This window comes from Lepus europaeus, chromosome 13, assembly GCF_033115175.1.
Source record: "Lepus europaeus isolate LE1 chromosome 13, mLepTim1.pri, whole genome shotgun sequence".
Classification (NCBI taxonomy): Eukaryota; Metazoa; Chordata; class Mammalia; order Lagomorpha; family Leporidae; genus Lepus; species Lepus europaeus.
Window position 1 is genome coordinate 24,552,924 of NC_084839.1, and position 13,938 is coordinate 24,566,861.

At 46.7% G+C, this 13,938-nt stretch overlaps 1 protein-coding gene across 3 annotated transcripts in view; it reads right to left on the reverse strand.

The window, feature by feature from the left end:
* Positions 1–13,938, reverse strand: part of RBKS (ribokinase) — a 108,685-nt gene that overhangs the window by 33,110 nt on the left and 61,637 nt on the right. For 2 of the 3 annotated variants that reach the window (XM_062209181.1, XM_062209183.1), the window contains exon 7: positions 11,647–11,835. In XM_062209181.1, the coding sequence (XP_062065165.1) occupies positions 11,647–11,835 (189 nt within the window). Of the gene's footprint in view, positions 1–59; positions 942–11,646; positions 11,836–13,938 lie in introns of those variants that run through there. The other variant, XM_062209182.1, reaches the window with a different exon arrangement.

Genomic DNA, 13,938 nt, shown 5'->3' on the forward strand with positions numbered 1-13,938 from the left:
CTGCCTGGCACAGGGCTGTGCCCAGCTTTTATTATAAGCCCAAAGAATTCTCATATTCCCAAGAGTCGAATTTCAGGTCAAGGGATCAGAGAACTGCAGAGGTCAAAGGGGCCGCAGACATCACCTGTTCCATCTACGCTGTGTGTGGATGCACGATCCCAACCCCACAGAAAGTCATTTGCCCAAAGCAGCATGGCTGGTTAATGGCTGAAAGGGATTATAGCTCAAGACGGCACCTGCCCTTAGCCACGGGGCGGATGATGACAGCTGAGTCATATGCAAAGCCCTTGAGGTATTTCCCTGAGAAGGTGATGAACCTGCTCCTGGTGATCTGACTTTCTCCTTACGGAGCAGCGGAGTCTCAGCCTTCGCTTCAGGTCACTTCTGACACAACCACGTGCTTCCCTGCATGTCAGTCTGCCAGGGCTGCTGGAACGAAACACCATGGACTCAGTGGCTCAAGCAACAGAAATGTGTTTCTCAAAATTCCAGAGGCTGGGAAGTTCAAGTTCAAGGCACCAGCAAAACAGGTTCTGTTGGGAGGCCTCTGCTGCTGGCTCACAGGTGGCTGCCGTCTTGCTCTGTGCTCACATGGCCTCTTCTTCCTGTGCACGCAGAGAGGAAGCGAGCTCTCTGGTGTCTCTTCTTATTAGGACACTAATCCTATCAGATCAGAGCTCCACCCTATGACCTCAATAGCTATAATCACCCCTCACAGGCCCTGTGGGCATGCTGGGGTTTAGGGCTTCCACACAGGAATGTGGGCAGGGACAAATTCAGTCCTCAGCACCTTTTCCGTGCTCCTCCGTCCCTCCTGAGCCTTCATTCTGGACGATTCCACATAGGAGGTTCACAAGTGATGAGGCCTGTGAACTATAAAGTACTTAAGTAGGTGTCACCGATTGCCCAGTCTCTTTCACAGCTCCAGGAAATACGCTAACCTAAGATCAAGAAATGTGGCAAAAATCCAAGTTCAGATCACCCAGTATGTTAGGTGGAGGGCTGAAGAGTTAAACTGAGACATCCAAGCGGATTCATTCAGACAAGTTTCCCTGAAGATCCGCCGTGCGTTTGAATGATGAGCAGAAACACTGGGGCTTGGACATTTCTTCCGGTATTTCCAAGGGGGACTGTATAAAATAACATCTTTTGGAGGAAAATTGTTTCTTTAGAAAGATTAAAGAAAAAACCCAACAACCTGTCCAAGCATGCAGTGAGATATCTAGCCTGAAAGCGTGAGCGCTGGGATGACGAAGGTGGTGTGGGTCTGTTTAGCCTCAGGGTCCATCCGCTCAGGACCACCTTAAGTCCAGGGCTGCTCAGTGCAGTTATGCACTGGCTGTGAGGCTCTCTGGGAGCCCAGTCACCAGCTCCCAAGGGACGATCATGCCCAGTGCACCCTCGGAGAAGCGCCATCACCCATTTGATGAACTGGATGTGGCTTCAAGTAGCTGTTGGCCATGTCTCAAAGTCACAGTGACTCCAAATTGCAGTTATACATGACAAATACAGACTATGGCAGAACTCAAACAATTCAGAAGAAGAGGGAGGAGAAAGTGGAAATCCTCCTCTCTGTACCTTCCTCCCTCTTACTCCCCTCCCATGAATGTGGATCCTAACAGTTTGGGGAGGTTTGCTCCAGATTTTAAAATAGGACTTCACTCACAGATAGATGGCTAGATACTGACTTTTTTTTTTTTTTAAGATTCATTTATTTATTTGAAAGTCATAGTTAAGAGACAGAAGGAGAGAGAGAGAGGGAGAGGGAGAGGGAGAGGGAGAGAGAGAGAGGAGAGAGAGAGAGAGAGAGAGAGAGAGAGAGAGAGAGAGAGAGAGATCCTACGTCTGCTGGTTTACTCCCCAGATGGCTGCAATGGCTAGTGCGAAGTGGAGCAGCCAGGACCCAACCTGGCACCCATATGGGTGCTGGCATCACAGCTGGTGGCTTTACCCCTGCACAACATCAGCCCCTAGAGAGTTACTTTTTTTTTTTTTTTTAAGATTCATTTATTTATTTTGAAAGTCAGAGTTACAGAGAGAAGGGAGAGAAAGAGAGCTTCCATCCTCTGGCTTACTCCCCAGATGGCCGCAATGCTGGGCCAGACCAAAGCCAGGAGCCAGAAGCTTCATCCAGGTCCCCCACGTGGGTGCAGGGGCCCAAGTACTGGGTCATCTGCTGCTGCTTTTCCCAGGCCATTAGCAGGGAACTGGAAGTGGAGAAGATGGACACAAACCGGCGTCCTTACGGATGCCAGCGTGGCAGGCAGTGGCTTTACCCACAATGCTGTGCCACAACACTGTCACTTTTAGGCAAATGGCACCCCATTATTATTATCTAGCCTCCTATTGGTTATTAGGTAGATTCATCTTCTCAAATCGTGGTTACTGCAAATAGAGTTGAAAAAATTCTTGTACAAGTCTTTGTTTATATGTGAGCATTTATGTAGCGTATAGTCTAAGATTTACTAGTTCAAATTGAAAGTAGGTTTAAAAATTTTGATGCAGTTAATTTGATCTCTGAAAACGTGTAGAAATTTCCATTCCCCCATAATTACAGGAGAGTATTTTTTTAAATCTCTGGACTTTGACAAAATTAATCTTTTGCCAACGTTATGGGCAATCAAGGGTACCTCACTGTTATTTTAATTTGTACATTCCTGATTTCTAATGAGGCTGAACATTCTCTCTCTCTCTCCCTTCCTCCATCCCTCTCTCCCTCCTTCTCTCTCTCATATTTCTTCAGAAAATTACCTATTTATATTAATCTAGAGGAACATTTGTTGTAGTTTTTTTTCTGGTTAATGAGGCTTCTCATAATTACACATATTAATCCTCAGTGTTGCAAATATTCAAATTGATTTAGTAGATACTTAAAACTGTATGAATGTGCATAGCAAAAATTCCGGAGGGATTTCCGCCAAAAGGTTACAGTGGCTACAGCTCAGTGGTAGATCCCTGGGCACCTGACTTTCTTGGTAGTTCCTGCGCTATCTGCCCTGTCCTCCAGCCCACTCCACCCCACCCCACCCCACCGTGAATGTTATGCGTACACAGGTGTTCCTCAACTCATCATGGGGTTGTTTCAACAAATCCACCTGAAGTTGAAAATATCATTCCGTAAAAAATGCAGTCAACCCCTAACCCACTGAATGCCAGCACTCAGCAACAGGGACGCTGGAGAGCACCGCTGGTCACTCTTGTGAGTGTGACTGTGGGGCTGAGAGCCCAGCACTGCATAGTAGGATCTTACTGCACTGCTGCCAGCCTGGGAAAAGATCAAAATTCAAAACCTGAAGTGCAGCGCTACTGAATGCTCATCATTTTCATACCATCATAAAGATGGAAGATTAATGGGCCAGCGCTGGGCCCGGCTGCTCCTCTTCCGATCCAGCTCTCTGCTGTGGCCTGGGAAGGCAGTAGAAGATGGCCCAAGTCCTTGGGCCCCTGCACCTGCATGGGAGACCATGAAGACGTTCCTGGCTCCTGGCTTTGGATCAGCGCAGCTCCAGCCGTTGTGGCCATCTGGGGAGTGAACCAGCGGATGGAAGACCTCTCTCTGTCTCTACCTCTCTCTGTAACTCTGTCTTTCAAATAAATACAATAAATCTTTAAAAATAAATTTAAAAATAAATCTTTAAAAAAAAAAGATGGAAGATTAAGTTGAATTACTATAAGTCGGGAACCATGTATATTATTTCCTAAGTAGGAAAAACCTCCAGTGAAGTGACTGCAAGGGTAAAAGAGAGGAAAAGGCTCTCAATTCAGTTCTAAAAGAGGATTTCCAAAGGTCACGGCACTGTCAATAAAGTGAGTCTCCTGGGGCCGGTGCTGTGGCACAGCAGGTAAAGCCTCTGCCTGAAGTGCTGGTATTCCATATGGGCATCAGTTCGAGTCTTGGCTGCTCCACTTCCCATTCACCTCCCTGCTAATGCTCCTAGGAAAGCGATGGAAGATGGCCCAAGTGCTTGGGCCCCTGTACCCACATGGGAGACACACATGGCTCCTGGCTTCACTCTGGCCCAGTCCTGGTGGTTGTGGCCATTTGGGTCATTTGGGGAGTGAATCAGATCTCTCTCTCTGTCTCTATCTCTCTCTGTAACTCTGCCTTTCAAATAAATAAAATAAATCTTTAAATAAAAAAAAGTGAGTCTCCAAAGGTCAAAATTTGAAGGAAACAGGAGTCAGCCAGTGATTAAAAAATTAATATGGCAGTTAGAAAACCAGCCTTGTTACTTTATAGTTATACTTCAACACCCAGGATTTTATCATTTGCCCACAGTATTTTAATCTCCCAACCTTTTCTCAAGAATTGGCAGTCAACAGAGAGGGACACTCAAGTATCTTTCCTGTACCAGAAGTTTTGGGAGAGAAGTGTGTGAAGACTGATAAAATGGCCACACAGCTCCGTCAGGCTCCTCAGTAATTTCATGTTTGAAAAAAAATTATTTATTTGAGAGGCAGAGTCATAAGCAGAGAGAGGGAGAGACAGAGAGGAAGGTCTTCCATCTGCTGGTTCACTCTCCAAATAGCTGCAACAGCCAGAGCTGAGCTGGTCCAAAGCCAGGAGCCAGGAGCTTCTTCTGGATCTCCCATGTGGGTGCAGGGGCTTAAGCACTTGGGCCATCTTCCACTGCTTTCCCAGGCCATAGCAGAGAGCTGGATCAGAAAAAGGAGCAGCTGGGACACAAACTGGTACCCATATGGGATGCTGGTGCCACAGGCAGAGGCTTAGCCCACTATGCCGAAACACTGGCCCCACCTTATGATTCTTAACAAATGCAAAGTGGGTTGATCAGAAAGGAGAGGAGAGGTGGTGTGGTGTGCTGGGGAAGCTGAAGGAGTGTCGCAGGTAACACCAGGCAGTGCCCACGTGCTGCTGAGTACTCCCAGCCCCCCCCAGCAGGACAATGGCGGGGCAGGAAACAGTGCTTCAGGTTCCTGAGTTGAGAAACACCTCTTAAGGTCACCTAAGTCCCTGGTTCTAATTACTTCTGGCAAAATCAGTTTGGCTTTCTAATGGTGGTAGTGGCAAGGGGGGTTATGGGTAGAGCAAAGGTCACGCTAAGATGGGAATAATGGCCCCCCAAGTGCTGGGTTTTCAAAGACTGAACTGTCATTCTGGATGGTACCAACGAGGTGGATTCATGGGAAACCATCTTTGAGAGCAGCCTGGATTTCTGAAGGCCAGGGCCCTGGATGAGGGGGATACAGCAAGAGGAGGCCACCACGGGAACCTGTGGGTAACTGGACAGCTCTAACAACCTCTCCTCTGAAGAGAATGCTTCCATGTGAACCGGAGCAGAAATGATCCCCATCAGTCCGGGTGCCGTCTCAGGATCAGAGCGGACTCCCAAACCCAGAGTCCTCCCGGGGCATCCATGCACCCAGGCCGATGCTGCCTCGTGCCTTCGAGCAGCTCTGAGCATTACAGGAGTCAAACGTAAGGAGCGGAAACAAGGACGCACAGAGCGGGCCTGATGCATCCCCCTGCGTGGACTGTTTGCTCTCAGCTCCTGCTATCCTCTGAGGTGGGACGCGTTACTCTACAGTGGTGAGTTTTCAGAAGGTAAGAGTTAGCCCATGGGCTGAATCTCGAGATGAGAGTGCTGATCTGTTTCTGGAACCCATCTATCAAGGATTGTGCGGGGTGTACAGGCAAGGGCTAGCTCACGTTACATTATACCACATGAATGTGCTAATCCGAAAATATTACCGTGCTTACCCGGGGGTGACCCTGACTAGGAAGAGGGTATTGGGTGCAAGGCTGAACACAAGAAGCAAAGCTCCTCACCTTCAGGTTGGAAGGGACAGAGTGAGGACACGAGCACCTGTCACTTGGCGGCTGACATTCAGGAACACAGAAATGGGAAAGAGACGCATCTGTTACGTCTTCCAAACCTAGCCGAGGACATCTGCAGCTACTGCCGCCATCCCAGGCTAGTACAACAGGAAAAACAGGTGCAAAAATAGAAGCGATACGCTCAGCTATTAGCGCTGAGGCAAAACTGAATATAGCAGTCTGCAGCAGCACCAGCTCAGAACGGGACCTGGCCTCGTCCAGGGCAGGAGGACAGCACGCCGACTGACCAGTGATGCTTCCTCCATCTGTGTCAGCCCTGACTTCTCAGTAGGGGGTTATGAGGCAGTGAGCAGTGGGAAGGTTGCAGCCCGACCGAGAGCAAGTAATGCCCCCCTGCCATAGCAGCCAGGGAGCCCGGCTGCAAGGAGAGAGCGCCTCCCCAGGAGTCCGCACCTCGCCATGTACATTAGCTCCTCTCCGTTAGGCGTAAGAGGCTGAGCAGTTGTGTGCGGAACAGGGGAGACTTTTAAAATGAGTGCTAGACGAGAGGATAAAGAGAGCATAAAAGGAGACCCTGATCCGGAAAGTTACCACCCTGTTTCCTATCAGATAGTATTAACTCTGTCCTGCCCAGGGGAGCAGGTACGGGGAGGTTGCCAAGAGCCCACTGTGTAGACCCAGCAGGGCCATTCAGGAGACCCACTCACTGGGCACGTTCCCAGATGCAGCTTTGTGGTTGTTGTTTGGCCTGATTTGCAATTTTCTAAGTTGGGATATAATTTAGTATCATAAAACTCACTCCTTAAGAGGAACACTTTAGGAGCCAGGTTGTGGTATAGTGGGTTGAGCTGCTGCTTGTTGCTGGGTGCCGGGTTCGAGTCCTGATGCTCCACTTCTGATCCAGCTCCCTGCCGATGTGCCTGGGAAAGCAGCAGAAGATGGTCCAAGTGCTTGGGCCTCTGTCACTCATGCGGGAGACCCAAATAAAGCTCATGGCTTCCATTTGGCCCAGTCCCAGCCATTGCGGTCATATATTTGGAGAATAAACCTACAGACGGAAGATCTCTCTCTCTCTTTCTCATTGTTTTCAAATAAATACATCAATCTTTAAAATGTACACTTATTAGTGAGTTTTAGTTTATGTGCAAGGTTGTCCAATGATCACCGCTAATTCCAGAACATTTGCATCATCCTCCAAAGGAATGAAGTACCCACGTCCCCAGCAACTGACAGTTTACTTCCTATCTCTGTGGACTGACCTACTCTGGATACTTCATATAAATGAATCCCACACTATGCGGGCTCCCATGTTGCTTCTTTTACCTAGTATAATGTTTCCAAGGCTGAGTCATGCCGCTTTCATTCCTTGAAAAAACACTTATTTAATAATTTGATCATTTTAAAGTGTAATTCAGTTGGATTTACTAGATCACAATGTGCAACCATCATCGTTGTATCGTGTCAAAACACTTCCCCGTTCTAAAGCAAAACTCCTTCCCCAGTAATCAGTTTCTCCCTGTTCTCTCTTGGAGCCTCTGGGAGCCCCAATCCATGATCTGTGTCTATGGATTTACCTATTCTGGATATTTTATATAAATGGAATCATGTGTGTGACCTTTTGTATCTGGGTTCTCTTTCTCTTTCTTAAAAGATTCATTTATTTGAAAGACAGAGTTACAGAGAGAAAGAGAAGGACACACACACACACACAGAACCATCTGCTGGTTCACGCCCCAAATGGCCACAATGGCCAGAGCAGGGCAGATCTGAAGCCAGGAGCCAGGAGCTTCTTCTGGGTCTCTCAGGTGGGTTCAGGAGCCCAAGCACTTGGGCCATCTTCTGCTGCTTTCCCAGGCCATAGCAGAGAGCTGGATCCGAAGTGAAGCAGCCAGAACTTGAACTGGCGCCCACATGGATGCTGGTGTCACAGGTGGTGGCTTTACCTGCTACGCCACAGCGCCAGCCTCATCTGGATTCTCTCACCTTGTATAATGCTTTGATGATCCACCCGTGTCATAGCAAGTATCAGTATTCCTTTTAATGGCTGAATAGTATTTCATTGTGTGGCTATACTACAACTTATTTATCCATTCATCTGCTGAGGGACACTGGGTTGTTTTCTGCTTTTGGCTATTATGAATAATACTGATACAAACATTTGCATATGACTTTTTGTGTGGAAGCATGTTTTAATTTATCTTGGTATATTCCTGAAAGTAGAGTTGCTGAGACATAGAGTAACTCATGATTAGCTTCCAAGGCACTTTAGGACTGCTTACCAAAGCGGCTACCCCATTTTACATTTTTACCAGCTACGTATGAGAGGTCTAATTTACCTACATCCTCAATACCACTTGTCAACATCTGGTTTTGATTATGGCCACCCCAGTGAGTATGAAGTGGTCTCATTGTGTGTTGTTATTTTTTTGTTTGTTTTAAAGTCAAATCCATTTCTGTACATAGTTTCAAAAGACAAGCCTTACAGTGTAAATGCTCCATTCTTTTCCACTCCCATTTCCATGAGGCAAATACTTTAAATTCTTAGTGGTTTCTTCTGGTATTTATCTTATATTCCTGGTAACGTGCTTATACTGCTATTTTTAAATCAGTTTTAGATACTATCTCTTGACTTCCAACTATGGAAGATGAACACTTAGTTCTCTTCTCTGCTCCCTCATGCATCCAAGCAGACACTCATTTTATCCTTCCATCTTCACAGTATGATTACAGCTCCATTTTTGGTCAAATCAGTAATTGGCACTTGCATTGTTATGACTATGCATTTACAGCCACGTGATGCACAGAGATTATATTTACTCAATCATACTTTTCCTCCCCTAGATTCCAGATGACCTAGAGGGAAAATTTTGCTTCATTTTTTTCAATTTATGTAGGTTTTTTTAAAATGTGGTTTCTTCTTTTAATTTTGAAAGGCAGAGAGATAGAGACAGAAGGAGAAACAGAGAGAGAGAGAAAGAGAGAGAGAGTCAGAGAGAGAGAGAGAACAAGAGAGTGAGAGAGATCTTCCATCTGCTAGTTCACTCCCCAAATGGTCGCCACAATTGGAGGAGGCCAGGCCAAAGCCAGGAGCCAGGAACTCCATCTGGGTCTCCCACATGGGTGCCAGGGGCCCAATGACCTGGGTCATCCACTGCTGCTTTCCTAGGCAAATGAGCAGGGAGGTGGATCTGAAGTGGAGCAGCCGGGACTCGAACCAGCACCCATTGCAATGCAGGTGTTGCCAGTGAGAGTTTAACCTGATACACCACCACATCAGCCTTCTGCAGCTTTCTACATAGCAATTACTAAATTCATCTTCAAATTCTGTAGGAAAACTAAAAATCTCTAGAAAAATTCAAACATATGGGATATTCTATTTCTTCTTTCTCGCATTTGGCATGCAGTCATATCTCAATTAGTATTTGTTGAATGAATGAATGAAAACATCTAACCACAGAACCAAAAATCTAGAGTCAGAGGGAACCTTACAGACTACTTCCTAACTATCTCAACCACTTCTCAGTTCACAGTGTGAATGTAATGAGCTCATTTGATTTATTGAAAAATACTTTTACAATTTTATTTTAAAAGGAGAGACAAGGATAGAGAGACAGAGACTTTCCAACTGCTGATTCACTTCCTAAATGCCTGCAAAAGCCAGGGTGGGCCAGGCTGAAGCTAGGAGCTTAGAACTTCATCTGGGTGTCCCATGTGGGTGGCAGGGACTCAAGTACTAGGCCACCACCTGCTGCTTCCTGGGGTGCACATTATCAGGAGGCTGGATGAGAAGGGAAACTGGCCTTGACCCCAGGCACCCTGACATGGCATGCTCCCAGAGGCTGACCCAGAGAGCTCGGTTTAGGGGTGAGCTATCTGATGCCTTGAGGGGTTAGCTGACCTACTAAGTGACGGCAAGCTTTCAGGAGCAGGGACTGGACTCCAGTCTCTGGTCTCAGAGCCCCTCTTCTCTGTTAAGTCACTTCCACAGACAACAAAGGTCACCTGTCCTCTATGGGATGTGGACTTTATCCTCACAAAGCAGAAATCAGCACTGTCGATGCTGTCATCAGTCAGGCTCTATGAAGTCTATCCTTCTACACGACATCCCTCGGAGGGTCACTGCCACTAATTTCCATTTCCATATTTCCGGGGCTACTCTTGTCCTCTAGTTCCACGCCCAAGCAGTGAGTTTCCACATTACTGTTTTATGGTGGGCACGTGTGGTTTTGTCTGACCACTACCACTCTGCCATCCTCTGATGAGACTTTGAGTTTTATTTGACACCAGTGACAGGGACATGCCACGGGGCACGGTGTGGGCATGGAGCTGCCAGCGACCTATGCAAGCAGAAGACCTGTCTGCACTCAAAGCCCACTCCGGGGGGCAGAGCTGGCAGGGAGAGAGCACGCCAGCCAGCCGTGAGGACGTGGCTGAATTTCCACACCTGCTGTATCTGCACTTCTGGTTAGGTGCACCACCCAACCCCCTGTCCTGCGAAGGCCCGTGTGAGGCTCACAACCAAGAGGAGTGGTGACTAACACAGGCACTGAGATGCAGGCCGAGCCGCCTCTGCCTGTCCAGGTCCACGCAGGTCTGACGTCTTCGCGGACCGCTTGTGTTTCCTTTTGCAAGAGAATCAACTCGACTCTCTTTAGGTCTTAGAATAGCTTTTGTCTAAAAAGCAATCGCTCACATTCAGGTTCCTGTGCTTCTTGACAAATCAGAAAAAACCTCAATGGGTTCAGAAATGACTTACTACGAAGAGAGCAACACCACCGTGCAGGTGTTCTCAACTACGGATAAAGCGCATTTTGAAATATGTTAACCAGGATGTTAACCTCATGCTGTACAAGTATCCTTGCATTTATGCATTTTTCAAAGCACATTAGTATCTACAACTTCATCAGATCCCCTCAGGCTTGGTTTTTGATAAATGATCACATTTTAAAGTTATTTTTAACAGAAAAACAAACCAAAACATTTCTGCAAGTAATAAATCATAAATCACTTTTTAAAATCTACAAAAATTCTAAAACTTGTATTCTTCCTCAACAATAGTTTTTTGTCCCTAAAGTTTACTTACTTTTCTAGTCAGTTCTTCTGAGTTTTAACAATAAAATAACCATTTTTATTCCCCTAGCTTTAGGGGAACCTTGTGTCAGACTTGTTTCTCTTTCATCCAACTCTAGTCCACTTCCCACACTGTCCTTAACCGAGTACCTTACACAAAAACATCTGTGTAGACTTCATACACCTCCTTTTGAAACCCTAGCCCTGTTACTTATTGGCAATGTGACCAATGAGTAAAATAAGGGTAGTAACAGTACTGGCCTCCTAAAATTGCTGTGGTGTTTAAATGAGTTACATACAAAAAAGACACAGCAGGCATGCAGTGAGTGCTGTTATTATCAGCTGGCTACAAGAATGACCTCTGCTAACCAGTACTTCTTGCTATTCATTTCCCAGGAGGCTTGTTTACTGTCCATAGACTGTAAGCCCCAGGAAGGCAGGGACCTTCCCTTGTTCATCACTGTCCTCAGCACCTAATCTATGACGGGCACATAATAGATGTTCAACAAGTATCTACTGAATGCAGGTTGTGAGCACAGGTATAATGTTACTGAATTTCAGATTTTGATCATGGATGAGGAAACTGAGGTGCGACGTGGTTAGGCGACTGTGTGTTAGTTAGGGCAGGGTTAAGACACCTCTCCTGTCTGGTTGGTTTTCTTTCACTATAATGCTTCCCAGGCCTGCGCATGGCCAATAGCTCGGTTTAGTGTCTTAGTTACTAAGTAGATAATGATTTCCAAGGACTAAAAGGATTCTTCAGTTTTAAAACCTACCGTGGTATCCACAGCCTTGACTTTCTCAGTGGGAATGTGCTTCGGGACACGCTCTGTCTGCGACAGCATCACACATCCTTCAGCCCCTAGGGTGATGATCACAACCTGGCAGCCCCGCTCCAGGAGCACGGAGGCAGCCTTCCCGGCGTCCGCAGGGCTGCCCACTGTGAGGCCAGTTAAAATTTCAGCCTGCAATACACAGAAGTGAAAAGTAACCCAGATCCACTTCCAGATCAGATTTGCTTTTCTAGAAAGTGTCTTTTGTTTTGTTTTGTTTTTGTGACAACCAGTGTAATGGGAATCCTGAGGGATGCTGATACAAGAAAATAAATAAAACAACAAAAACTAGCTATGAAGGGCATTCTGGGGGGTTGGCGTTGTGCTAAAGCAGGTTAAGCTGCAGCCTACAATGCCAGCGTCCCATATGAGTGCCAGTTCAAGTCCCCGCTGCTCTATTCATGATCCAGCTCCCTGCTAATGCACCTGGGAAGGCAGCACAAGATGTCCCAAGTGCTTGGCCTTTGCCATCCATGTGGGAGACCGGGATGGAGTTCCAGGCTCCTGGATTTGGCCTGGCCCAGCCCTGGCTGTTGTGGCCATTTGGGGAGTGAACCAGCAGATGGAAGACCTTTCTCTCTTTCTCTTCCTTCTCTCTCTCTCTGCCTCTGTGTAATTCTGCCTTTCAAATAAATAAATAAATCTTTAAAAAAATAATAATTTTCTTAGGTGTGGTTCCTTTTATAAAATGCTGACATATTAAGGGATGAATGATCAGGTCTGTAACTTACTTTCAACAAATATTTGTATTTATTTTTTTGAGATTTATTTTATTTATTTGAAGGCAGAGTTATACAGAGAGAGAGAGAGAGAGAGAGAGAGAGAGAGGGAGAGAGAGCTCTATTTTCCATCTGCTATTTTACTCCCCCCAGATGCCTACAATGGCCAGGGTTGGGTCAGGCAGAAGCCAGGTCTCCCACGTGGGTGCAGGGGCCCAAGGATTTGGGCCAACCTCCGCTGCTTTTCCCAGGTGCATCAGCAGGAAGCTGGATTGGAAGTGGAGCAGCCGGAACTCCACAATGCCAGCCCCTTTACTTATTTTTCAACAAAATGGGGAGTCTGGCATTGTGGTGTGGTGGTTAGGTCGCCGCCTGCAACACGGCATCCCAAATGGGCCCCAGTTGGAGTCCTGGCTGCTCCACTTCTGATTCGGCTCCCTGCTAGTGCACCTGGGACAGCAGCAGAAGATGGCCCAAGACCTTGTGCACCTGCACCCATGGGGAGCAAATAGAGCAAATGCTAACTGTTCAGGTGGAAGGTAGGGAGTTGGTTGCTTCATTGTTCTTTCAGCTGTTCTGCCTGTATGATAATTTTTGTAATAGTTGGGGGATCAAAAAGAATTCTACAAAATAAAGAAAGGAGGATGGGGGAGGAAGGAAAGGCCACTGCACTGACTGGTATAAATTGTAAATTTGGGCACCTACGGATGTAACTTCCAGGCTTGTCTTGGCCCATGATGCCTGGCTCTTATTGCTGGCTGTAGCTACGCATGTCTGCAGACTGTGCATTTCTGTTGTGTTTGCTTCTGCTGGAGAAGACGGAAGCAGGGTAGGGGAGGCGCTGATCTGAAGCGAAAGAAGCCATGCCCTGGCATCCAGGAGACTCCCACTACTCAGCAACTTGGTGACTTTCCCCAGACCACCTGAAACCTGCAAGATGAGAGCCTTGGAGAGAGCCAGTACTTCTTCACCAGAATCTAACAAGCTCTTTGGCTGAAGTGGGGATTAGGGCCTTCAGCCTGGATTCCTTGTTCCTTAGGGACCCTGCTAGCATCTCTGGGAAAACTCTGTGGCTCTGAAATAGGCAGTTAAAAAATCACTGAACCATGTGAATGATATGATATGTAAATTTCTTTTCTACTTGAAAGGCAAAAAGACAGGAGAGAAGGGGAGAGAGAGAGAGAGAGAGAGAGAGAGATCGAGAGATCTCCAGTTCTACCAGTTCACTCTCCAAATGCCTGTAACAGTTGGGACTGTGCCAGGCCAAAGCCAAGAGATGGAAATTTAGTCCAGGTCTCTCATGTGAGTGGCAGGGACCTAAGCTTACTCGCTGCACCAATCACCCCTACGTGATGATTTTTGACTCAAAAAGTGTATAACCAAATTCTGTCTTTTCTGTGTTACAACTTACCCATATGCTCTTTCTTCCTAAGACTGCCTCCCTTATGTTTGCTCTGAATGTGCCCAAAGGAACCCTTTTTGTTGTATATAAATCATCTCACAAGTGTCTGCTTGT